Source organism: Lagenorhynchus albirostris, chromosome 19 (genome assembly GCF_949774975.1).
Source record: "Lagenorhynchus albirostris chromosome 19, mLagAlb1.1, whole genome shotgun sequence".
NCBI lineage: Eukaryota > Metazoa > Chordata > Mammalia > Artiodactyla > Delphinidae > Lagenorhynchus > Lagenorhynchus albirostris.
This window is the reverse complement of record NC_083113.1, coordinates 58,743,880-58,770,202: the sequence shown is the minus strand read 5'-3', so window position 1 is coordinate 58,770,202 and position 26,323 is coordinate 58,743,880. Positions and strand designations below refer to the sequence as shown.

At 61.2% G+C, this 26,323-nt stretch overlaps 1 protein-coding gene across 2 annotated transcripts in view; it reads right to left on the bottom strand.

Moving 5' to 3' along the window:
• Positions 1 to 3,406: 3,406 nt before the first annotated feature.
• Positions 3,407 to 26,323, bottom strand: part of JPH3 (junctophilin 3) — a 157,479-nt gene continuing 134,562 nt past the window's right edge. For both annotated transcript variants that reach the window (XM_060130264.1, XM_060130263.1), the window contains exons 3-5: positions 8,626 to 8,750; positions 6,650 to 7,503; positions 3,407 to 5,083 (exon numbers count right to left, since the gene is read on the bottom strand). In XM_060130264.1, coding sequence (XP_059986247.1) covers positions 5,003 to 5,083; positions 6,650 to 7,503; positions 8,626 to 8,750 — 1,060 coding nt within the window. In that variant the 3' untranslated portion in view covers positions 3,407 to 5,002. The remainder of the gene's footprint in view (positions 5,084 to 6,649; positions 7,504 to 8,625; positions 8,751 to 26,323) is intronic.

Below are 26,323 nucleotides of genomic sequence, written 5' to 3'. Positions count from 1 at the left end.
ACGCACCAGGACATAAGGAGGGAGAAAAGAAAGTGCAGGTTGAGACTGATGTGTGAGAGAATCCACAGGAGGGCATCTGTGTCAGGTTAGTGGCTTCACCACTTGAGTGAGGGCTCACCCGCACGGAACGGACCGTGTGGGTTTACTTCAGTCAGGCTGCGTCGGGTGGCATTTCTTTGGAGGTGGTGCGTGGTACCCATAAGCAGGGTCCCGCTGGAGGACGTTGTCAGGGAAGCACCAGGTCAGCATCAGGGGCTCATCTGCCCACACGTGAGCCACAGCTCTGCAGCGCGGGGCGGACCGCCACGCGGCAGGCCCGGCGGTGAGCGCAGGCCACATTGCTGTCACTGGAGCTGGGCTCCCCGAGAGGCCCAGTGGGAAGAGCTGGGGGTCCCAGGGGTGCAGGAGCAGCACGGGGGGAGGCTGTACCCTGCTCCCCTGCATTCATGCCCGTCTCCTCGCCGTACCAGCTCCCAGCGTTGGGAAGCCCTTGCTAGGGCGGTGGAGCGCGGCCCCTCCTGCCCCGTCTCTGCCCTCTGCGGGCTTGGTGTGGGGTGGGAGTCACCCACTGAGTGGCAGTTGGCTGCCTGATGGTCCTGTTGATGGCGCTCAGAGCGGGGCACCCTTGGGCCAGGCCCGTCTCTTGGTCACGGCTGAACACAATACCTGCCGGAAAACCCTCGGTCTGTTCTGTGGTCCACACGCAGGAGGCCCTGGGATACCAGTGTGCTCTGCTCTGGAGGGACCAGGAATTCTCACGCCTGCCTTGGGTGTGTCAAGCGCTGCCCTCTCAGGAGGAGCCTGGTGCCTGTCTGAGCGTCCTGGCAGGCGTGGAGTGAGCTACTGAAATGGGCTGAACGAGGAACCGCCAGGGGGTGGAGGGCAGGGTCCAGCCGAGGCCCATCTCGGCCACTCCTTGGGGCCTCCAGGGCTAGGGTTGTGCTGTCACCGTGTTGCCAGGCAGCAGCTGCACAGCTGGAGACCTGCATCCACCTGTGACAGGACGGGAAGGGTGTGCACATGTGATAGCCGTGTGAGCCCCAGCGTACTGTGAGAGGTGTGTGTTGGGGGCAGCGAGGTGGGCGCGAGAGGGGTGCTGCCCCAGATCCAGGCCCGGGCCTGGCCGCGTCCACACTGTGATCCACCCCCGGGGGTGCCTGCTTCCCTGAGGTGGGGGGCGATTTGGAACAAAATGTGTTGCCTGTTTACATCCCAGGCTCTTCCACGTTGGGGTGGAAGCGGACTCCAGAAGCTCCGTCTGTGCTAACACACGCGCCGTGTCTGGGGAGCGTTAGGCATTGCTTCCGTCGCCCTCGGGTGTCCGCCTGCTTTGGGCCCCCCCTTGCGGCCGCCTCCTTCCTGCTGGTCCCCTGGGCGCCTGGCGGCCCCTGCTGGAGGACGGGCCCTGGCATCTCGGTGCCTGGCGCCTCGTACCCACCCTGGAGGGTGGTCCACGTCCTTGAGGTCATGTTGTCCGGGCTCGTGGGCGTGCTGTACAGGAGCGGCTTCGTTCTCTGGTCTTACACGAAGGCAGCTGCACTTTTTCTTCTTTTAAGGCTGCGTTAGTGACACTAGTCGGCACTTGGGGCCGGTGGTTTTTCACTGTTTGCTTCCTGCCCGTTTCCTGACACCTGGACAGCCCTGGGCAGGAGAGCGAGACTGACCAGGCCCCGAGCCCGGCCCCCCCCTCACTCCTGCACCCTCATCTGGACTCTCAATCCTCCTCCTTCGCTGACCAGCAGCAAATCCTCGTCCCTGGAAAGATCAACAGTGACTCTGTCGTGGTGCTGACTCGATGTCACGACGGGACAAGATGGATGCCGTCGGTGGGTGGGCGGCCCGCGTGGCAGTGAGGAGAGAGGTCGTGACGCCTGGGAGGCCCCTTCACGGTAAGTTTCTGAGACGAAAGGCATGGAGCGTTGGAGACAAGACCTGTAAGGCTGAGCTGAGCTCGGTCCAGAGTGGGTGCGCCTCCACCCAGGACGCCTGGAGGACCCAGGGGGATGGTACCCGAGCTCAGAAAAGGGTGAAAACCGGAAACAGTTCATTTCATTCACTTTCCCGAACGTTCGTCTGCTCCAGCGGTCCAGAGCGTCTTGGGCTTGTTGCCTGGGTCTCTCCCCTGGGCTCGGGAACGCCCTTCGGTTTTTATGTGGGGCGGCTGTGTAACTTCCTGTCCAAAGTGGGGCTCTTGAGATGAAAGGGAGCACTCTGATGGCCAGGCTGGGCGTTGGATGTTTGCCGGGCCCGGCGGGAGTCTGTGGGACCCGCACCGCGTTCTCCGTGCAGCCCGGGGGGGCCGTGGGCTTCGTGCGTGTAGGAGAGCGCCTGTCATCCTCCCACGCCCCACCCAGAGGGCGTCTAACAGAGAAATGGGCTTATGGCTGTTAGACGGGGTGTGGGAAGTCCTTGTGTTTGGAGCCCTCTCCGCCCTCCCCTGGAGTGGCCTCAGCCGCGGGCGTTGTGTTCTCGTGGCCGTGCTGAGCTTTTCTGCATGGGCACCGTCTTCCTCGTCAGTCGTTTGGGTGCAGGTGTCGCATACCCTGTGCAGCGTCCTCTCCCGCTCTCGCAGGTGAGATGCGGGTGCAGCTTCCCAGCCTGGGGGTGGGGGATGGCTGGGCAGCAGGGGGTGGCCTGTCCCCCCGCTCCCCGGCTCAGCTCAGGTAACTCAGTTTCTCTGCCTCTGGTTTTCACATCTCAAGCACGGGAGCAGCTGTTAGGAGAGAAGATGACTCTCACGAGGTTGCTCTGGGATTAATTAAAACCTGTCAGCGCTCCGCGCCACTAGGGCCTCGCGACAGCATCTGTTCTTGCCCCGTCCCGCGTGTCCACCAGGAAGGCGCCCGGCAGAAGCGGGGTCAGCCAGCCTGGCCCAGAGGGGCTCACGGGCGCGCCTGCCGGTAACCCCGGCCTCCGGCAGGTAGGAAAGACTGGCAGGCTGAGCGAAAGCGTTAGGCCTGTGTGCAGGGCAGCCTGCTCTGGAAACAAGGTAAAAACTAGCTTTCAGGGCCTCTCAGACCCAGTGCATCGTGGTCTCGGTGGAATCCACTCGGAATTCACCGGGTGTAGGGAAGTGGCAGTAACGTGGGTGCTGCTCTGGGTTTCAGTTGTGCTACTGGCAGCCAGACAAGTGGTGGGACGCTGGCCAGCCCCCCCGTGAGCCCCCAGCCCCGAAACCACTGCTTGCCTCGCACGATGGGCATCTGTGCTGTTGCTTTTCCGCGTAGCTACGTTACGTCACGGTGTGTGCTTACATGGGAGGATGCAACCTGCCTGTGTAGGTACCATTTTGTGTTGCAGTTACTGGAATGCACAGAAGTCTTTCTAATCTTCACAGCGCGTTGCAGACAGAATCACAAGCCACACACCCAGCACGGACGACGCAGAGAGCTGCGAGGAGCAGGCATGTTTATTTGGTTCACTCCAGGGCTGCGGCAACCACGCAGTTGTAAAAAAGGAACGGGAAGTAAGATGTACAAAAACGTGAAATACCCCTTTAGAAAGTATCATCATCAGAAACGGATTTCCTGTGGATCCTCCCTCCCTCTCCTGTGTCCCCACTCCCTGAAAGAAGACCCCCAAACGCAACCAAACTGTGAGAAGGGACGGGGGGTGAGTATGTAACAGAAAAAAAACTGAATTTAACGGGAACATGCTCTAATCTTTAGTTTATTTCTGGTTAAAAATATAGCAATCCAGTGCAGTGTAGTAAAGAAATCTGCTCGAAAGGTAGCAGAGAAACAGCTGAACATAAGCAAAGCAAGGCAGGGTCCACGGACGGCCGTGCCCAGGACCTTCCCAGGCGTGGGTGCAGGGGCCCCACAGACACATCCATGCACGTGGCCGGGGCTGCTCCATGGCTGGGACCACGGGGCATCCAGACAGTCCGGGACCTTATTCTGTTGTTTGGACGGTGGGACAACGCTGGCAGGAAGGGCAGATACACCAGGAACCTGGTTTTGTTGGATTGAAACAAGGTACGTTGCATATTTTGGAGATGGATATGCCATGATTTCTCAGGAATTGTCAAGCCACCGGGTTTCAAACACATTCCTGTCCTGGGACCCGACCAGCTCCCGAGTGTGGGCGAGGCATCTGGAAGGATGTGCATATCTGTGAGGGAAGTCGAGGCAGGCACAGGACAAGAATGTGCAAACCCGTGGGCTCAGTGACACACTGAGAGGACGACATCGTGTGAGGGCCGTCGGGGCCGCGGACATCTGACAGCCTGGACGCACAGCCTGCATCCTCAGTGCAGAAACGCCACGTGCTCCGAGCCCAGGCCCAACGGCAGGCTGTCCAAGTGAGGCCCTCCCCATGCCCGCAGTGCTCCCTGGCCCTGGTGCCAGCCCCCTGGATGCCCACAGCACAGCAGCCCTGGGGTCTGGGGTTGGGGCGGGGGAGACAGTGGGGAAAAGGAGGACTTTGCCTTAAGACTCAGTGTCGGGGCTGCAGGAGGGCCGGGTTGTGGTCGTTTCATGGGCAGAAGAGAAAGCAGGTCTCTGCTTCCCTAAGTAAGTGTGCAGCACAGATTTAAAACAGAAAAAGGCCCAGGCCACTACCAGCTGGAGCGGGCGCCCTCCCCCGTGCCTCACGCCAGGGCTTGCCACCCGCTAGCTGCTGGACGCTCCAGGGGCTCTGCCTCTGGTTGCCTCCTTTCCCACGTCCCAGACGGGGGTGTGATGACGGTGGTGACTGTATTTTTTGCCATTGATTTGCCGGGATCCCTTCTCTTTCCACGTCAAGCTGGAGGGTCGGCGTGCTGGCCGCCTTCTGCCATGCCACACAGCAGAGTGTTATACAAGCAAAGAATTTTGGCTAAAATCCAAAAAACATGACCCAGAAAAAAAGGCAAACTGTGAGTAATACCCAATCACGTGGTTCTGTGAGAAGACCAGGAAGTTGTCGTTGGGTGTCCGAGCTACGAGCCTTCCCTTCTGTCGTTCTGCTTTTAATGTCCCCCGTGTGTACACCAGCTGCTTTTGCTAATGCGACAGTCTCCTCAGATGAAAAAGTTAATAAACAAAATGGCGACTCCGATGTTCAGCAAGATCACCATGGCCACCAGGATAGGCGCCGAGCCCTGGAACGGAAGCGGAAGAGGAGTGAGCCCCAGGCCACACCCCCTCCTCCTGAGCAAAACTTCCCCCCAGCATAACCACCCGAGCTCTGCACACCTGGGACGCCAGGTGCAGCCCACGCAGCGTGGCCCCAGACCTGGCGACGGGAGAGCCCTCTCGGTTCAGTGAACAACTGCCCAGGAGCTGCGCAGCCGCCGGGAGCCCCTCGCTCTCCTGGGGCACGAGCCCACCTGGCCCTTGGACCACAGCCTCTCCCCCACCCCGACCCCGCCGTCCTTGAGCCTCTGCGGTGACGGTGCCGAGGCCACGGTGCTGGACAAGGATGAGGGGCACCAGCTGGCCCGACCACCCTGGGCCTCTGCTGGAAGCCCCCTCCCGTGGAACCACTCAGGGGTGAGTACATGCCCGGCTGGAGGTGGCCACGTGCTCGTGCTGCTGCCCGAAGCAGCGTTGTTTTAAAGCACCCAAGACGCGCCTGAAGAGGTCTTAAAGCCACAACACGGTTCAGTGGGCTAAATATAGAACCCCTTCCTGCATCTCCCACCCTGCCCATCATTCAGCTTCCTAAAATACCCACATGCACGCGCACACCACACGTGTTTCTGGAATAGAGCTGGTATCTAGGTCCCAGCGGGAGCACCTGGGTTCAGAGAGGGCAGGCGCGTCACAGGAGCTAGCCCGCCGCCCAGACGGATGCTCACGGTGGCCTCGAGGGCCACCTTCCAACAGAAAGCTTCTCGGCCCCGGGGTCCGCCTGGCAGGTGCTGAGTCCCAGAGGGCCCCGTGGGGATGCCCCGCAAGGCAGGCCCTCTGGTTTCCTCGTGTTCACATGGGGCCGAGCACGCTGTGCCCCACCAGCGGGTGAGGGGCCTGATGGCCGTTAGCACGGCGTCAGCGCTGCGCCGTGGGGCTGAGAAGGCGTTTCACGGGCCATTCCCGCTGCCATTCGGTCCAGGGAGCGGGGAGTGCTTACGGGTGGGAGCCGGTAGGCCAGGGGTCAGGAGGTGTCCCCTGGGTGCAAGAGCCCCAGCCCTCAGCCTGGCCCAGGATCTCTGTTCTTTCCTCAACAGCACCCGCCCTCCATGGGAGGAGTGCGCCAAGGGCGGGTCTCACCCACGAGGCGTGGTCCTCACCCGTGAGCGAGACCCAGCGCCCACCACGGGGCCTGAGGGACCCAAGTCACGGCCCCACCCCACGCGTCTGATCCCACCTGGGGGACTGACTCTGTCCCTCTCACCCACATGGGAGCCAGACCCGTGTGTGTCCTGCCTGCTCTGGCCTCTGTGTTTCCCTCCAGGACGCAGGACGTTCCTCCAAGGTGAGGACCGTCCTGATGAGCAGGAGGGGGTCTGGGGGCAAGGGTGGGGTCCCATGCTGCCCCGTGTCTCTTGGAGAGCTTCCAAAACCACCCAAGTGCCCTTGCTGAAAGGATGGCGCCTGGGAGTAGCCCTCACAGGGACCCGTCCAAGGCAGTGCAGCCCGCACCCGTGTGGGCTTCCTACAGAGGAGGGTCGGGGAAGACCCAGGGAGCCGGGCTCTCAGGCCCCGGACCGCTAGCGTCCACTCACCGTGCTGGCCTTGAGCTCATCCCCGTTCTCCTCGTCCGATTCCAGCGCCACCGGTGAGGACCTCTGGGGCGGAGAGAAGGTCAAGTCCCAGCGCAGCAGCCGGGGCTCCGCCCGGTCCCCCAGCCGCAGGCTCTCCAGCCTCTGAACCGCGGGCTCCGCGCACGAGGCCGGCCTGGCATGCTCCTTGTTCTGGGACTTGGACCGCAGTCTCTGGGCCCCGAAGCCCCGGTCGTCGGTGCCCCCCTTGCTGTAGCGTCTTTTCGGGGGGTGCACCTCCTGCGTGTACGAGTCCATCCTCAGCAGGGGCTTCATCTCCATCTCGTAGTTGCTCAGCTTCTCCTCGTCCAGCTCCAGCAGCTTGGTGCTCCCCGGGCCGGGGTTGCCAGCCCGGTGGTGGGAAGTCCAGGAGAATGTGGTGGGGGACCCCGTCCGTCGCTCCCGGGGCTTGGGGTTGCTGGGCTGCCTGTGGCCTGGGCCCCGGGCCCGGAAGGCTTCCGCGGGCTGGCCACTGCGGAGGGCGCCGCTGCGGACGCCCCTGGAGCCCCCGGCCTTCTCCTCTCCCCAGCTGTTCCGGGCGCAGTCCCCTCCCCGGCCCTCCAGGAGCATCTGGATGTCCCCACCCCGCTCCTCGTCCACCGAGACCTGCCGGGAGAAGTGGGCCACCTTGTTCCTCGAGGCGGGGGCCGGTGGAGGGGTGGCCGTGGGGCTGGCGGGGAAGCTCTGCAGGGGGCTGTCGTCGGGGGTGGTGCCCTTGCGGTACAGCTCTGGGCTCTCCTGCTGTAAGGGTGTCCCGGCGGAGATGACCTCGATGTCGTCACTGGAACGCTGCCGCTTCGGCCGCTGGTACTCGAGCCCTGGGTCAGGGACGAGATGGGGAGCACAGAGGGGGGTTACTTGGATGTTCCGTGTGGAGGCCCAGTGTCACCTGAGGATGGCAGGGGACCAGGACCGGGCTATGGTGGCGGGCAGCCAGGGCCCTCGCTGCCCACCCGCGGGCTATGGGGCGAAGGTAGTGGGAGGGCAGTGCTCCCAAAGCCCCTAATAGACCCTCCAGTTCCCCTCTGTGGGCACTTCAAGGATGACCAGAGTGGGACGGGCAGGGTGGACAGTCGTTCTGGTCCATGCCCCCGGCTGCAGGGGTGACCCAAGGCCCGAGAGCGTGCTGGCCTGGCCTGCTCGGGGATTCTGAGGTCCCACGCCCGCGGACCCCTCCTGACAATAAAAAAAACATCTCGTGCTAGGTGACCTTCCGCAAGGCAGGACATGGAGTGTTTGCGGCTGAATTCCAATGCTTTTGTTCCCTATCTTGGGTCCTGTGGTTCTCAAGGCTGCGCCAAAGCCCAGGGATCCTACCGGCGGGGCCAAGAACTGCAGGCTCTGGGAGGAGAGCTCAGGGCGTGGTCCCGGGACACACTCCACCCCAAACCTCGCGAGGCTTCCACTCGCTCTGGGAAGCCTGACCCAGGTGGGGCGACGCGTCGGGCTGGGAGGATCGCGGCCTCAGCGGGCCTCTCCGATCGATGACGTCCCTGCTGCAGCCTCCCTGCCTCCCTCAGGCCCGTCCCCCAAGGGGGGACGAGGGCCTCGGGTCTGGCTGACTCTCAGTGGCTTCTAGCTCCTTCCAGCCCCACCCCTTGGACAGGCGGGAGGCCCGCCCCCCCAGCGTCCCAGAGCTGTGCTGACCAACTTGGCCACTGCTAGTCACGCGTGGCTGCTGATGGATCAGGTGAGACGAGGTGAAGCTAAGGATGGATGCAGACCCGTGGCCGCAGTCCTGGCCTGGCAGGCAGCAGCCTCGTCAGAGCAGTCACACAGGTTCTAGCATAACCCTAGGGGGAGGAGTGCACACACAGTCTCGGGGGAGAAGCAGACGGAGGGAGGCAGTGGGCTGATGGCGGCTGCGGGGCAGAACCGTCGGATGCGCCTTGGGACACCCCCCCCCCGGCTGCCCTGCCCCCAGCGGCACCGGGACTCACCGTTTTCCCTGTGCTGGAAGGAAGGGGAGAACTCTTTGGCAGTGATCCTGGCGATGCGCGCTTCCTCCTGGGCCTTCTGAGCCGCGGTGAGGGCCGCCTCGGCCTTGGCCCGGGAGTGGGAGGTCCTGGCAGGAGAGACAGGGAGGGCGGTGAAGGCACGGGGTGGGGGGTGGCTGCAGCAGAGGGGCCGGGCCAGGATGCCCGAGACCTCACTCACTCGGCAAACGTCCCCGGGCACCGCCCAGGCCGGGGTGCCCGCCAGCTGTTCTGAGCATGGAGCAGACCGCACCAGAGCGAGAGCAGGACCTGCCTAGCCTGAGCTGTCTTCATCCGGGGTGAGCCCAGATCCTGCCGCCAGGAGGCTCCCTCCGTCCCCTAGCCCGGCTACAGGCTAGAGACCGCAACCCGTGACTGACTCATCTCTGAACCTCCGGGGGCGGGCAGGTACTCCGTGTGGACCCGACCAGAGATGACCGTCTGGGGGCGGCTGGGCCCCCCCCGCCCCACTGTGGGCAGAGCGGGCCACCCTCCAGGGTGAGCAACTGGCCAGCTTCGGGCGGGAAGGGGAGGGCTCGACAGCAGGACCAGCCCGCCCTCAGAAGAGGGCACAGGGCACGAGGAGTACGGCGCGCACGGCCCGCCCTGGCCTGCCCAGCCTCCCCCTGTCCTGTGTGAAGGGGCCTCGCTCGTCCCAGCGCCCTGCACCTGGGCCCCCGGCCAAGCAGTTCTTCAGCCCAAACCCTGTCCCCTGGAAGCTGGTGTCACCAGTCCGGTGTGCGCAGAGAAGCCTGAGCCCTAGTCTGCAGGTGCCGAGAGAAGGCAAGTCTGTGGCCCGGGATGAGGCCCGACGCCGCTTAGCAGCTGGGGGGGCGATGGACAGAGCCAGTGGTGGCACTGCCCCCGGGCGGGGCACACCCCAGGGTGGACACGGGGCCGCGAATCCAAATGAGCCGATGACACCGCCCTGGCGCTTCCAGCAGCACAACCTCCCGCCCGGCGCTCAGCTGCCCCCCCCCCCAGCTGAGTCCGTGTGAGGCCCTTCGGGGGCAGGACTGGGTGCCCAAAGCAGGACCGCACCCAGCTCCTGAGGGTCTCCCCTGCCTGCGGTTTCCATTGCTTCCTGCCTGGTGTCCTGGCTCCAGAGGCCCTGCTTCCCACCGGGGAAGCCAAGGCAACGACGACTGATCCCCCGAGACGAGGGCAGCCTGCCCCCGTTACGCACTCCACGGGCTTAACCTGGAGACCCCTCACCCCTCGTGCGCCACTGGGTTCTGTTTTTTCAAAATGCCACTGTGCTAACCAAGAAGAATTTACAAGAAGAAAACCAACGTACGACGTACACACACGTACAACATGTACGTCATCACGTGAACCTGGGTCCAGGACGCGGAGCAGCGAGTAGCCTCCAGGCTTCTGCCACCCGCCACCTGCCGCGTCACCTGGGAGCAGGACCCACAGACGGAAGAAACCTATGTGCAAAAGTGCAGCATTGAGAAAATTCTATCCTTTGCGTGGTTTCCGTCACTCATTGTAGCTGCGTCCCATGCCTCTCGGAGTGAAAGCTGGGAAGCACCGCCTTGTAGAAGATTCCTTGGGAACTCCGCGGTTATAATTCCAGCAGAAGAGGGGGAGGAACCTCAGGGGGGCAAAGCCAGGAATAAAACACAAATTATGAATACTTAGTTTATCGGTTGTTATCACATCAGTTGGTAAACCACGGCTGCAGCCCGCAGGCTCCCACGCGGTGCCCCCCACCCGTGTGGCCAGTGCATTCCGCTACGTTCCTAACGGCACAGCCACGAGTTTACGGCACAGACAGGCTTTCCTGTCCAGCCCCGAGTTGGAGGCTGGTAGAGGCACGTACGTATCCCAGGAACTGGCAGTGTCACGTCAGCAATGAGGGTGCAGGTCAGACCTGGTGACGGCCAGTGTGAGGCCACGGTCATCCAAGGCCCATCTGGGGGTCAGACATTGGGGACAGAGAGGAAAGGACAGATAGCAGGGTGTCCGGCTGCGCGGGGGTCCCATCGGGTGACCCTACTCCCCACCCTTTCTCCCACTCCTGCCCCACCTGCTGGGCTGGGACCCCGGTGAGCAGCCCCAGCACAGACACCCCGACTTGGAGACCCAGGGCACCCCCTGAAATTGTACCCAAGGTGCTCTGCGTGCTTTTCTCCTTCCCCCGCAAGCAGGGGGTCCACGGCTTTCATCAGACCCCATGAGGCCCCAAAGCCTAAACACGCTGGTCTGGACGTGGCCAGTCCCGGACGGGTCGACCTGGTTCCCTTCCCGCTGGGCGGCTTCCGCAGCCCAGAGGCGCTCTGTCACGGCACGGCCCCAGCTCGGCCCAGAACCAGCTCGTGGGCCCGAGCTCGCCTCTGCTGGATGACGTGGCTTCTCCAGAACGTGCCATGGGTTTGGCTTTGGTAGTAACGGTTTATTGAGATATAACTCACAGAGCATACAGCTCGCCCCTCTCAAGCGTACAATTCAGGGGTTTTTAGTCTGTTCGCGGAGCTGTACCGCCATCACCCTGGCCGATTTTAGAACTTTCCATCACCCCAAAGGACCCCATCTCCCCCAAAGCCTCCCCACCAGCCCTAGGCACTCAGTAGAGCTGCCTGTTGTGGACATTTCATGCACGACTGAGTTGACTGGGGTGAAATGCACATCACAAGGTGCACCACCTGGGAGGTCCCGGGTCAGAGGCATCCAGCACGTCCACAGGCCATGCAGCCACCACCTCTGTCTAGTTCTCACACTTCCCACCACCCCAGGGCAGTCACTCCCTCCTGCGCCCCCAGCACCAGGGGTCTGAGCCACAGTTCAGCGCTGACAAAGCCCCTCCCATTGCTGCACGGAGACGGCGCCCACCCCGCTTCCCAGCCACGCGGCGGGGCCAGTCCTGGGGCTGCTGCTGGGGTCTGAGCCGAGTGCCCCGCCTCGCTGTGCTGTCCGATCCCGGGGACCCGGGGTCGTCGGCTGGCGGACGAGCATCACGGCTGACCAGATGGGGCGTCCCCAAAGCTGGTGACATCCACCCTGAGCCTCCAGCAGGCCCTCGGAGACCGTGTCTGGGACGGGCCCAGCCCTCGGGATGCAGTGTGCTTCCCTCACAGACAACGGAACCCCGAGAAGTAAACGTGTCAGGGCCGTGCACCTAGCGGTGGAGGCACCCCGAGTGAGGAGGCTGTGAGGACGGGAGGTCCGGGGAGGCTGAGGGGGACAGGGCTGTCGCGTCCCCAGCACACCCGTCATCAGAGCAGTTGTCTCGTAGCCCTAAGAGTGGCACGGAACAGAGTAAAGGGACGAAGTAGGTGATTAAATAGTTAATCCCACTAGGGGATTATAAGTAAAGAAAAAAGTATGGGAGACCCCTGTGAGTTAATGATCACTCAAGAAAGCAGGTTTGCTTAGCAACAAAACTATGCAACAGGAGCACGAGACATGCCCCCAAACAGTAATGCAGTGGCGCCGCGAGACCCACATCCTGCCCAGCGAGCTCAGTAAGTTAATGATTCCTAGGACACGCTCCTCCGTGTGCACTAAAAACACAAATACAAGGAAAAGGTGACATTATACTAACACCCGAGATGATTTACCATTTTTAGCATATACGTTACCACCTTTTTGCTCATTTTCATTGTGCCGTGACAGTCCCGGCTTGACCATGTAGAGATGAGGAAACTTCCCTGCCGGACGTGGGAGAGGATGGGACTGTGACATCAAGAATGAGGAAGAAGGTGGTCTTCACCCTCCCTGCCGCCTCCCTCACTTTTCCTTTGATTATAAAACTAGCCCACTGAGTTCTGGGTACAGCACCCTCTTGCCTGCCCGCCTGTAAGCCTCACAAGTGTCTTATTCTAATAAATCACTTCCTATCTATCGCTTTGCCTCTCGCTGAATTCCTTCTGCCCTGAGACATAAAAAGCGAGCTGCTCAGAGCCCCCTCCAAAACGCCACCTCGCGGTCTCAAGAGCAGGCCGACGCGTGCACTGACAGTGGAGTATCTTAAGGTCAGACGGGAGGATGGAAGCCAGGGGTGAATACAGACTGGGTGCTGGAGGGCCCAGGGCACCAGGAGGGCTCTGAGCTCCCCAGGGGCCAAGGCAAGCACGGAACGGCGTTGATGCCATTCAGGGCACTTGCCAGACAACATCAAACCCTTGGCTCAGGAGAGAGGTGGCCGGGCCGGGCTGTGGGCCTGGAGGAAGTTTCTGGGCCTCAAGGTTTCGGGGGCCGGGGGGGGGCTTCCCGTAAAGACCCCCAGTGCAGGACGTGGGGCCCTGCAGGGTGAGTTCAGCGCCAAATGCAAAAGGCTGGAACGACCCAGAGACCAGCACTGTGGGCCTGGGAGGGGCCAGCGCGGCTCCATGTAGGTTGGGTGGCTTGGGGCCGACACCCCTTCCCGCCCCCCACACCCCCGGGAGCGTTCCCTGGCGCCTGCTAACAGCAGGTCCCCACACCTGTTACTGTTCCGAAAGCGCAAGTGCTGATGGTTGTGGAGCCCAGATGGGGCTCTGGACCAAGAGGTAGGAAGGACCGACCCCCCCAGAGGGATGGGGTGGCAGGAACGCGACCGGCAGAGGCGGGGCCGGACTGCAGGGACGCTGGGGGCCCGGCGGGTAGTCAGAGCCTTCAGAGCGACGGCCAAGTGCAGCGCGCCGGACGGAGGGACGGGGACGGGGACGTGAGCGAGGGTCTGTGTGTTTTGAAGTAGTGGGTTTGATGGCTCCTCACTCAGAGGAATGACATGAACATTCCCTAAATAAGCGCCCATCTCGAAGAACCCAGCTTAAATCCCTTCAAAGGTCAGGCTAACAGGCATCGTTCCAGCGCATTTCTGCACACATGTCCCAATGGCACACATGTAAACATGTGTGCCGTCCCTGATGGACACGTGGCTCAGACACAGCCGTCTCTCCAGGGAGGGGTTCGTCCAAAAGGCCGACAGAGGCCCAGCTTTCACAGCACGTGCTTCCCTGTTGTCCCGAACCCTCGGAAATAAAAACAAAGGCGCCTCCTGCCCAGCTGACTGCCCTGGACGGGGCTGGTCTGCTCCTAGGGAGGCCCTGCTGGACAGTGAGAGCCGGGTCGCCGCCCTCAGATGGCTGCGTGGACGCCTGACTTGGGCCCGGTCCTCAAAGCCAGCGTGGTGGGTGTGGCCGAGCCCCAACCCCCAGATCTGGTCCCCATTTGGTCGACCGTCGGCTCCCGGAGACGAGGGCCCACTGCACCCGCCTGCTCGGGACGCCCCCTCACACACACACACGCGCGCGCGCGCGCGCACACACACACACACACACACACACACTCAGCCAGAGGGATCGAAGGGGCCACGATCTGGTTCCCGCAGCTTTGCTTAGTAAAAACACACGGACGTTAATTCCCCAACATCATACGTATATTTACACATATACGTTCACACGTATATAAAAAGAACATGCTGCAGCAACCCTGAAATAAAACTAAATCAAGGCGACTGCATTTAATAGAGAAGAAACCTCCCGAGGCTTCGCGAACGCTCCCCTGAAGTGAGACTCGCAGGACTCGGCCGGCAGCCAGGTAACGGCTCCCCTGGGCCCCGGTCCCTCCGGGGACACCGAGGAGGGTCGGGCCAGCGTTGTGAGCCGGCCTGCGAGCCCCCGGCCCCCACCTCCTGACAGCAGCTCCACCCGCGTGCCCGGCAGTGCCTGCACCCCCGGCTCCCCGAGAGGAGGGCCCTGCGTTCCTGCTGACCAGGGGGCAAGGCGGGCAGGGCCCCCTCCAACGTGAGACACCATCTCCCACAGACGGCGCAGGGGACGGACAGCCAACCACAGGGCTGCACGAGACAAAGCCACAGGCGTGTCAGATGGGCGGACGGGTGGGCTGTGCGGTGACCTGCCTGTGTCCCTCCCAAACTTTGTCCATCTGGGAACCTGGGAATGTGACCTTATTTGGCAACGGGTGTGATAAAACCCTAGATGGCCTGGCCCCTCCAAGTGTCTGACTTGGCAGGTCTGGGGCGGGGCCCGGGAACCTGCATTCCTAGCACCCCTGGGTGAAGCTGCTGGTGGTCTGGGGGCCCCACTCAGAGAACCACTGCAGGAAAGTGGGAGCCTAGGTCTTTCCTGACCGCTCCTGCCCAGCGGCTACTGCACGTCTGCAGCCAGTCCTCTGCACTCTGCCGACACGCGGTGAACCCACTCAACGCGCTCCTGCCCCCGGATCGAGGTGTGCCCGCCCCCAGTGCTGCCCCGGGCCCTCCAGCTCTCCTCTGCCCCAGTCGAGGCGTGCCGTCCCACTCGTGGCCGCCACCTTCCCTGACCCAATCCACACTTGACTTTCTCCGCTCACCCCGTTCCTTGTTTCTCCTCCAGCCTGAGCCCATGCCTCCAGCCGGGTCTGTGATACCCCATCCCGGTTTTCAGGGGACGCAGCCTCCAGGCAGCTGTCACCAGCGCTGGTCGCCAAGGGGCTGAAACGGTCCCTGGGATCTCCGCAGAGAGGCCCCCTTCCCGCCCATTCACGTCCGGATTCAGTTCGCCACTTGCTGAGTGCCTGCTGTGTGCATGCGGGGACGCCCGGGGTTAGGGGTCGCCACGCGCTGTGTCGCGACACCTGCTGGCGGCCAGCAGTCCGGCTCGTTTCCACGTCCATGATGACCCTGAGGTCGGTGTGGGGACCGCTTCTCGCCGACAAGTGAGGAAACCGAGGCACAGGGTCTGAGCATCCACGTCCCTTCGCTGGTTCGGCCCAATCGAGGATCCAGGTTCTCTTCCAGCTCGAAAAGGTGCCCCGAGTCCACAACAAGTGATCGATCCAGAGGGTGAGTGACACGGGCTGTCGTGAGCATCTGCCTGGGAAGGGCCTGTACTGGGGTGAAGAGCATTCCCAGCAAACTCACGTCCACCCAGAGCCTGCGAACGTGGCCTCATCTGGAAATAGGGTCTGTGCAGATGCAATTAGTTAAGATGGGGTCATGCTGGATAAGAGCGGCCCTGAATCCAATGACACCCGTCCTTCCGTGGGGAAGAGGCCATATGAAGGCAGAGGCAGAGATTGGGGGGGATACGCCGGGGCGCCCAGGAGCTGGAAGAGGCAGGAGGGACGCTCCCCCGGGGCCTCTGCAGGGAGCACGGCCCCGCCCACACGCGGGCCTCAGACCCCTAACCTCCAGACTGCGGGCCCCCGGCTTGCAGCTGTTAGTTACAGCAGCCCCAGGTCACGACCACAGGCAGCAAGGGGTAGTGCTTGCGCTGCGGGAAAGGGACGGGGCTCCCAGGGAGCGGGAGGTACAGGCACAGCTGGGGAGGTTTCCTCTGCTCGGGAAGCAGCGGTTCTGCACACCTGCCTGGGTGGCACTGTAGGGCCAGGGCTGGGGCTGAGGGTGGGACAGGTACACACATTTCTCTGGCCGCGTGAACGGCCGTCTTTCAGAGGTGCAGATGCGCCTTGGACACATGTAGGGGGAAAGGCTCCAAACGGAAGTCAGGTGTTGTGGGGTCCCACCTGCCCTGTTCCGCCTCCCGCCGGCCCTGCAGGGTCCCGCAGCAGCCCCGGGAACCCCACGTGTGCTTCCAGCTGGGGCCGTCAGGCTGGGCGTGAAGGCCTCCATGCCCAGGTCTCCTCGACAGGCCCAGAGGTTCTCGGGGCCCCAAGGAAGGAGGGACGAGGCCCAGTCTGCCCGACAGCCCGCAGCCCTGCCCCTGCTGCCCAAGGCCGTGACCCGGCTCCACGTCCATCTCTCGTCCCCACAGCCCCTGGACAAAGGGGACGCCGTCCTCCGGAGCTCATGCTGTCTTCCTGTCAGGTCATGCTGGAGATATGGTGTCTGGACCTCGCAACCACCGCCTGTTCCCTCTGTTTTTATAACAGCTTAATTGAGGGTGATCCACACTGTTCTAAGACCCCACCTTCACGTGGCCATCTTCTCTGGTACAGTGGTCCCCTACCTCTGTAAGGGCGCCAGTCGTTGGACTCAGGGCCACCCTCATCCAGGACGACTGCATCTCCAGATCCTTCATTCACTTCCATCTGCAAAGACCGTCTTCCCAGGAGGGCCGCTCTCAGTTTCCGGGTGGACGTGTCTTCTAGGGGGTACCGTTCACCCACTTGAGGGGGGATGGAGGCTGGCACTGTTTGGGCTGAGGGGCAGCCCCGCCCCGCCCACCCCTGCTGAAGGCTCCTTTCATTCTAACTTGTTTGCAAGGCTGCCTCGAAGGCAGCGCCAGACCTGTTACTGTCCCGGACCCCGCACGGGGCTTGTGAAGGGCAGGCGTCTCTAGGGCAGACTCGAGAGCTGTACTTCCCTTAAGAGAAGCTGAGGGATCGGAGCCAGGACTGAGGGGAAACAGAGGCGGGAATAGCACACCAGCCTTCCTTTCACAGGCAGGGCTCGTGCGTTAGCCCTTTGCTTTCACATCGTTAGATCCTCGCTAAGGGCTGCCTTCCAGCCGAGGAGCCGTGCGTCCCAATAAACGGTGCATAAACGGAAATGCGCGAGACCACCGAGGGAGTGAGTGAGAGTACGGTCCTGGTCACGGCGGCTCCCCCAAGATGACAAGGCTGTAGGCAACCCGGTCAGCCCCGAGCCCCTCACATGGGCGGGAGTGGCAGAGTGGGACCCCCGCGCTGTCTCGCCTTGAGACAGGAGAGAGCTGGGCCCCAGGTGAGCAGCTGGGCTCTGTCTCCTGTTGACACTGCACGATAGTGGCAAGGCATGCAGGAGGGCGGAGCTGGGCTCATGCTTAGGGTCAAGGAGACCTCCCACGCTACACATGCGCGGAGACGTTCCTCAGGGGTCAGAGGAGGGAGGGGGTGCCAGCCCATAACACGTCCTGCCAACCTCCCAGAAACCCTCACGCTGGAATCCGTCGTGGGTGAAACATAGGTGCACACGTGGCAGGGCCCTTGGTCAGACCAAATATGGACACAAAGCCAGACAAAGCAAGATGATTGGCCAGAGAAAACCCGGAAGGCTGCCCCCACGTGAGCGATGTGCACCGCCCCCAAAGCACGCGGCTCTCTCTCCGAGCGCACCCTTGTGTATTTCTGCGTGTACTTTGCTTCTAATAAACATTCTGTTTCGCAAATTTTCTGTCTGTTTGCTGACTTCTTTCTTCAAAGAAGACAAGAACCGGGGTCCCACCTGCAGCCCCTAGCCCCTGGCTGTCTAGCGAGTAGGATTTGGTGCTCTCACCGCAGTAGCCTGGGTTCAGTCCCCGATCAGGGAACTAAGACTCCACTTCAAGCCACCGCACACTGTGGCCACCGGAGATCGGCCTCACGGGCACCCTCCCTTCAGCCCCAGGGCCCCACGAGGTGGACAAGGCCCCCATCTTGCAGACAAGACAACTTGGGGCCCAAGGGGTGGAGCGACTTGCCCGGGGCCCTGGGAGGTGGTGGCAGAGCCCGGGGCTCTTGGGGCAGGTCGCAGGGGAGGACACAGCCTCCTGACACCACCGAACAGGAGCTGCCTCCCAGGGCCTCGTGTGGCCCTGTCAGCTGCTCCCTGGGTTCCCCGTTCAGGACCTCATGTCGTCCCCCCCCACCCCCCTCCCCACCGCCATGTCATCTCTCCCTGTCCACACCTTCGGGCCGCGGAGGAGAGCAGAGATGGGGCAGGAAACGGGCAGCTGTGGAATCGAGGCCTTTTCATTAGGAGAGGCGCCGACCAGGGCCCGCTGACCGATGGGGACGCTGATGACGCAGGACAGGAGGGGGCTGCGGTGAGCATCAGAGCCGGGGTGGGGGTGTCAAATCTGCACATGGTCCAATTCACAGGTGAGAGAACCAAGGCCCAAGGACGAAGGGACAGACCCAGCGTCGCCCCAGGGAACGCGGGGCTTTCGGCCCCCAAGGGCAGGTGGGCTCTCCTCCTGCCTGAAAAGTGTGGTTTTTTCTTTCTCAATTCTGGGAAGATCTTTAAGCATTACCGAAAATACATGTATGTTACAGGCTGATTTGGGTTCCCCCAAATACACACGTTGGAGTTCTAACGCTGGTAACCCCGAACATGACCTTATTTGAAAGTAGAGTCCCTTTATGGAGGTAATCAAGTTAAAATGAGGTCACTTGGGTGGGCCCTGATCCACTATGACCAGTGACCTCGGAAGAAGACAGACCAGGACACAGACACACAGGGGGGAGACCACATGAGGACACGGGGAGGACAGAGCCATCTACGTGCCGGTGAGAGAGTCTCTGAAACCAACCTGGCGACACCTTGATGTCAGCCATCCAGCCTCCAGGGCTGGGAGGAAATACATCTGTTGTCCGCGCGCCCGTCCACTGCCTCAGCCCATCCACACAAGTAAGGCAGGCGACTGGCAACATCTTCCCAAATGATTAAAGTCAAAAAACAACAGCAGAATACAAAACAAGTCCCTGTTGCAACCATTTCAATGGGGTTTCCTACCGGAGCCAGGAAACTCGGGGTCGGGGGGAAGGGGTCTGTAGTGCCTGAACCCCACCTGAGTCCCTGAAAAGGGTATTTCATCTGGTCAGACCCAGTTTGAACATCAAAGACTGGAGCAGCCCAGAGAGCCGGAGAACATTCTGGATCAAACCACGACAGCCAGCCTCCTGCCAGGCCTCCCCCACCTCCTCCCCCCTTTTCTTTTCCTACTAAAACATCTTCAAAGACAGAGGAAGAAAAACTCAAAGTAAAGAAGGAAATGGTGTCCAGTGTACCGGCGGGTCCGGCGAGGCTGACTCACAGCACAGAAACAGACGGGGGTCAAAGGCCGTCACAGAGGACGCGCAGACTCCAGTGCTCCGCCCACCAGCTGGAGGTGAGCGAGGCCCCGGCTGCCGGGGGCGTGGGGCACGATCTGCGGCCAGGAGGCATCTGTGCCCGACACCGAGACCCCGCCCGGGAGCAGCCTCGGATCTGCAGGAGGGTCCTGGGGCTGCCGCAACGAACGACCGCAAACGGGGGGCTTAAAAGAGAAACTTACTCGCTCCCAGCTCTGGAGGTGGGAAGTCCAACCCTCCCCCCGCCCCGAAGGCCCAGGGGAGACTCTGTCCCGGGCCTGCCTCCCAGCTCCGGTGGGGCTGGCAGTCCTTGGCGTTCCTTGTGGGGCTGCAGCCAGCCTCTGCCGCCGTCTTCCTGTGGCCTCTCCCTGTGTCTCTTCGCTCTTCCTCTTCTGTCTCTTATAAGGACACTCATCGCTGCATTTAGAGCACCCTGATCCAGGATGATCTCATGTCAAGAGCTTTAATTACATCTGCAAAGACTCTTACTCCAAATAAGGGCACAGTCTGAGGTTCCAGCTGGACAGGCCTTTTGGGGTCCACCATGTAACCTACTATGGGGTATTAATGTTCCGTTTCTTTGGGACCTTTGATCCCAGGCCAAATATCACGCTCAGGAAGCAGTCCTGAGCCCCTCCCACCCCCAGGAGCCTTCCGGGCTTCCCAGGACCAGTGTCACCGCCCAGGAAGGGTGATGGGGGTGAAGGGGTGAGTCCAGCCTCTTGATCACTGGCTGCTCCGTCTGGGGCAGCTCATGCCCCTTTGGGCCTTAGACTCCTCAACTGAAGAAGCTACAGTACAAGGATCCTCGTGGGATCTTGGGAAAGATTCCTGAGATGAGGCACAGACGGCACACAGCCCAGTTTTCCATATTAGTGGACGCCCTGTAGAGGAGGCTTTCTAACAAGCAGCCTCACTGAGGTGGAAGCCACACACCAGCACATCCTCCTGGTTAAGGGAGCTGGTGGCATTTAGTAGATTTAGGTTGTGGCGGTGGCTGCATGACTCTCGTTCTACGTTCTCGTCACCTTTAAGACACCTCATGTCCATCCGCGTCACTCCCTCCCTGTTCCCCGGCAGCCCGCTGCCAGCCTGCTTTCTGTTTCCTTGCTGTTCTGATGGAAGTATTTCTCTCAGGGAGGAATTAAGGGCCAAGGGCTGGCAGGGGAGAGGCAGCTGCATTTGAATCGGGTGCAGCGGGGGTGGTGCTGGGAAAGGTGGGACAGGTGACCTGGGGGCAGGCCAGCACCGCAGCCCCCTCCCTGCTCTCCGCGCTGCCCTGGCCATCTCTGAACTTCCTTTGTCGTGCTGTTCTTTTCCGAGTTAAAAGAAACCCTTTGCCATGAAAATACATAAAAGTCTAGAAAACCACCCTCCTGGAACAAAACAGAAAACGACAGAGAGGAGGGTAGAAAACAACCCAGACACGGAAACGCCTTCCCGCAGCAGGGCTCAGTCACCACCGACACCCGCTGGGAGAGCACGTCTGTTGGGCTCATCTGTCCACTTGCTCCTGGTGTCCTGACCTGGTGTGACCATGCGCTGGACATGTGGGGACACCACGGACCCAGCGCACAGGGGCAGGTCCTGCCCCGACCGGGCGGAAGTCCTGATGAGGAGGCCGGTCTGGACCTGACCACGGAGCAGCGAGCACTGGCCACGCTCTGGAGGGGACACGGGCCTCCCTGAGGCCCAAGAGGAGAGGAGAGGAGAGGAGGGGCTGGCTCGCCACGAGCCCTGGGGTGAAGAGGCAGCGAGCGCCAAGGCCCAGGGCAGGGGGGAGCGGCGTGCCGGGGCCCTGGGGCGGCGGTGGGGACGACCCTGAAGAGGGGGCTTGAAACCTTCCACTTTCCGGCTAGTGTGGCTTTTAAAAATATATATATATATATATACACACACACACACACACACACACACACACACACACACACGAGTGTTGTGTGTGTGTACACGTGTGTTCTTTAAAAAAAGGTTCAAAAATAAATAAATTTTAAAAAAAAGGTTTAGGGGCTTCTCCAGTGGTGCAGTGGTTGAGAATCTGCCTGCCAATGCAGGAGACACGGGTTTGAGCCCTGTTCCAGGAAGATCCCACATGCCGTGGAGCAACTAAGACTGTGCGCCACAACTACTGAGCCTGTACTCTAGAGCCCACGAGCCACAACTACTGAGCCCATGTGCCACAACTACCGAAGCCCATGCGCCTAGAGCCTGTGCTCCCAACAAGAGAAGCCACTGCAATGAGAAGCCCGCGCACCGCGATGAAGAGTAGCCCCAGCTTGCCGCAACTAGAGAAAGCCCGCGCGCAGCAACGAAGACCCAACACAGCCATTAAGAAAGAGAGAGGAAGGGAGGAAGGAAAGAGAGAGATATATACCCAGCTAAACAGACCATTAAAAATAGATATGATGGGGACTTCCCTGGTGGTCCAGTGGTTCAGAATCTGCCTTCGAATGCAGAGGACATGGGTTTGAGCCCTGTTCCGGGAAGATCCCACATGCCGTGGAGCAACTAAACCTGTGCGCCACAACTACTGAGCCTGCACTCTAGAGCCCGTGAGCCACAACTACTGAGCCTGCGCTCTAGAGCCCACGAGCCACAACTACTGAGCCCACGTGCCACAACTACTGAGCCCGCATGCCTAGAGCCCATGCTCCGCGACAAGAAGCCACCACAATGAGAAGCCCACGCACCGCAACGAAGAGTAGCCCCCGCTCGCCGCAACTAGAGAAAGCCCGTGCGCAGCAATGAAGACCCAACGCAGCCAAAAATAAATTAATTTTTTTAAAAAAAAGGTTTAAATAAAAACTGTGGAGAATGAATGTAAATTCCCCTTCCAAGGTTTCCCTCATCTACTCAACACCCCACAGTAGCTACTCTTAATTCTGGTTGACGCCCTTCCAGCTCTTTTTCTACATACGGGAATCCCTTGCTTCTCAAAAGTTCACTTTACGCCACTTTGCTTTTACAAAAGACCTACACTCATCCCTGTTTCCCATAACTGAAAGAAGATTTTCGTGCTTATGAGAAGAAGAGAAAATCGAAAACAGTGTTCGGTGTTTGTTTTGCAGCGAGAGGGCCCCCGTCAAGCTCCTTCCCGGGGGACCACGTTCAGCATCTCAGCATCAGGCCGCCAGAGCTGTGAAGTGTGTCAGCATCTGTGCTGCGTCTGGACTTTTTTGGGCATCCGACAGCCAGATGTGTCCTGAGGCCATTGCTTCTTCACCTTATGCCATTCCGGCGCAGGAGAAGTTTCACAGAAGCGCTCTGCTTTCGGGTAGCGGGGCAGGCTGGTACTGACACGCACGCTCATCTGATTTCTGAAGTACGAACGGGGTCATACTCTACATACTTCTTCCTGTGACTCGTTTTTGCCTTTAATATGTCCTGAACACCTCTGCTTATGACTTCCCCACTGTTTTCCATACTGTTTCCGATGCCGGCATGAACCTGCACTGCGTGTACGACACTGGCCCTCACACACTCACACGCTAGAGAGTCTGGACGCGGCTGTCAGCTCACCCCAGTGGGCTCTACCTCTTGCCGTCTCTGTTGTTTTCACCTAACACTGTACCTTGGAGACTGTTCCACACCAGCAAACAGGCCTTTCTTGCTCTTTTTAATGGATTTTGTGCCAAAATACATTAAGCCTGCCCTGCTGACAGACATGTAGGTTTTTCTCCATTTTCTGCTTTTACAAATCAAGGTCCAATGACATCCTTGTGCATTTGGTATCTCACACACAAATCCGTCTTCAGGACACGTTTCCAGGATTGCGGGTGCCCGTTTCCCCACATCTCCAATTCAGCGGGAATCCATTTTTTGTTCCTTTCCAAGCTGACAGGTGAAACAGTATTATATCCGTGTAGTTTTCTCTCTCTTTCATTAAATATCCTTGTAGTTTTGGGACTTCCCTGGTGGCGCAGTGGTTAGGAATCCGCCTGCCAATGCAGGGGACACAGGTTCGAGCCCTGGTCCGGGAAGATACCACATGCCACAGAGCAACGAAGCCCGTGCACCACAACTACTGAGTCTGCGCTCTAGAGCCCGTGACCTACAACTCCTAAGCCCGCGCACCACAACTTCTGAGCCCACGAGCCACAACTACTGAGGCCCGCAAGCCTAGAGCCCGCGCTCTGCAACAAGAGAAGCCACCGCAATGAGAAGCCCGCCCACCGCAACGAAGAGTAGCCCCCGCTCGCCGCAACTAGAGAAAGCCCGCGCGCAGCAACGAAGACCCAACGCAGCCATAAACAAATAAATAAATACACTTATTAAGAAGAAAACATTTTAAAAATGTATATATATCCTTGTAGTTTTAATTTGCACTTTGGGAGTGGGTCTCCTTGTTGATCTGTAGCACTGCTCATAAAGAAACTCTGAGGCCGCCACAGCCACCCCTCACCCCATTTTGCAGGTGAGAACACTGAGGCCTCTGCAGGCAGGGCCCTGCTGGTGCGTTGACCACCTCCAGCCAGAAGCCCAGCCACAGTCGGAGACGGGCAAGCCCACAGAGAAGGGCCTGTGATCAGGGGGGTGGGCGTGGGCATGGGCGTGGGGTAGGCACACCCCAGTTGCCAAGGCAACCCACAGGCTCCCGCTCATTAGAAACCCAAGTCTCTTAAAGGGTGGACTTTCCAACATCACTCCTCCCTCCCTCCCGCCGCCTCCCCCCGCTGTGGTCTATGTTTAGACCCAGCGCCCCCCCCTCACCCCACACCCCGAGCCCCCGCACACCAGGAATAGCAGGCGAGCTGCCGCCCCGCAAGTAGCCTATATACCCACTGAGCGAGTGGGAGACGGCCGATTCCAGCACCGCGTTTCCCCGGGTTGTCTGTGCGCCCAGACAGGGTGGGTGTCGGGAGGGGCCGGGGCAGGGGTGGGCACTGTCTCTCTCCAGCATGTAAGGCCCCTCCCCATCGAGTCCCTGTTACTTAGAAGCCAGCTGGAAGTGCGTCCCTGTCCTCTGGTTTGCCTACATAATGCCCTGCTTGAAACCTGGACTTTGAAATAACTCAGCTGTATTCAGTTTAATAAGGCACCAGTCTGTCCACGACGTGTGGACTGGGCTCAGGACTGCCAGCCTCCTAGGCTCTCCAGGAACCTCAAGGTGGCCTGCCCCCTATCTCCCACCAAACTGCTGTGACCCGGCCGGCTCAGGACAGCCCTGTGCACCCGGCCTGACGCACCAGGCCCTGTGGAGCAGAGGGCAGTGGTGGGACGAGGGTGCCCTCACTGACGAGACCGGCCACGCTGCAGGTGGGGGGCGTGTGGGGGCCAGGAGAGGTCAGGGGCCGGCGGCTGCAAACCCGCCCCTTGTGGTCAAGGCCAAGGCCCTGCTCGCTGCCCCACTGCACCTCCCTTGACACAGATGCAAAGGGTCAGACATTTCAAGATGGTGACACCGAGTATCGGGGCCCCTTGGGGCAGGGGACGTGGGCAACCCCTTTGCCCGCAGCCCACCCAGCGTCCTGCCCACCCCCACTGCGCCTTCTGGTGATGACAACGCTGCCCCTAGACTCCAGGACCCATTCCTGCTGGCCCCTGGATCTCTGACCGAGGTCACTTCTCCGGGAAGTCCTTCCTGCGCCCTCAGTCTGCCCTTCCCCCTCAACGCTCAGAACCCCGGGACATTCATCCCAGTTCCCGTTCCCGCCTTAGAGCGTAAGCCCCCAAGCAGCATCTTCCTCCCAAGTACCAAGGACAGCGGCAGGGGGCAGGATGGGCCCCATAGAGGCAACTGGTGAATGGACAAATCAGTGTATTTCTGGGGCTCTCCGGGAACGCCCACCTGCCCCCACCCCATCCCAGTCCCTTGAGAATGTGCTGCGACCGTCCCGGTGCCCAGGGCACAGAGGCTGCTCAGGAGACACTCGCCTGATGAATGAGCGGATGGGAAGGAGGACGGACCGGCGCGAGCCACAGGAGGAGTGGGGGGGGGAGGGAGGCCAGGGGATGGCGCCGTGGGGGAGGGACGGACCCTCACCCGGGGTCCGCCCGCGGATCCCAGCACCTGGCTGTTCCCACAGCAGAAGCAACAGGCGCTGATTGATGGAATAAACAACATCAGGCCAGGCCGGGCCCTGGGGGCCCTTGGGCAGTGGCACGGGCCGTGCTCCGTGCCCCCAGGCCTGCGGGGAGGGCCCTGCACTGCCGACACCCCGCGGACGCTACACGCGGGCTCGCTTCTGCCAGGGTCTCAGTGACAGGAGCAGTGGAGACAAAGGCCACTCAGAGGCAGTGCCACCTTCCTGGCAGACCCCGAGGCCGCCACCCTGCAGCTGCGCAGCCGTGGGTGCGGCCGCCACCCACCCGTGCCCGTGCAAACCCCTCCTCACGACCCTGTCCTGTTGTCCCTTCTGCCCCTGCAGGGTGACAGCGAGCTCGCTCAGGGCCTCGGGCCCCTGGGAACCAGCTGCCGGCCGTGGGAGGGGCCTCGCTCCATCCCTGACCTGCTGCAGAAAGGCTCCACACCTCCACCCCGGAAGGGCTGAGATGCGCTAAAGGAACAACTCCCATGGCCTCCCGGACACGGGGCTGGGTTCCGCATGCAGCCGGACCCTTGCTGTGGGGCGCCGGCACGTGGCCCCAGCCTGTCCGAGCCCCAGAGCCCTGCACGTAAGGTCCTGATCCAGAGATGAGCACACGCAGGCCTCCGCAGGGCCAGGCCCCAGAGCCGTGCCCTGGACTAGCGGCTCCTGTTGCCACGCCCCTTGCTGCTCCTCTCCCTCTGCCTGATCCAGCTGGGCTCCCCCTCCACCCGGGCTGCTGGCTCCCGCACATCCTGCCTACTGGTACCAGCAGCCCGGCGCCCTGCACTTCCCCCTCCCAGCACCTGGCGCTAGGAGGACCCACTTTACAGAAGAGGACGCCGAGGCACAGGGGAGGTTCAACAACCTGCCTCAGGTGACACACAAGCAGCTGGGCGGGGAGGAAGAGATCCTGCCGGTCCAGCTCAGGT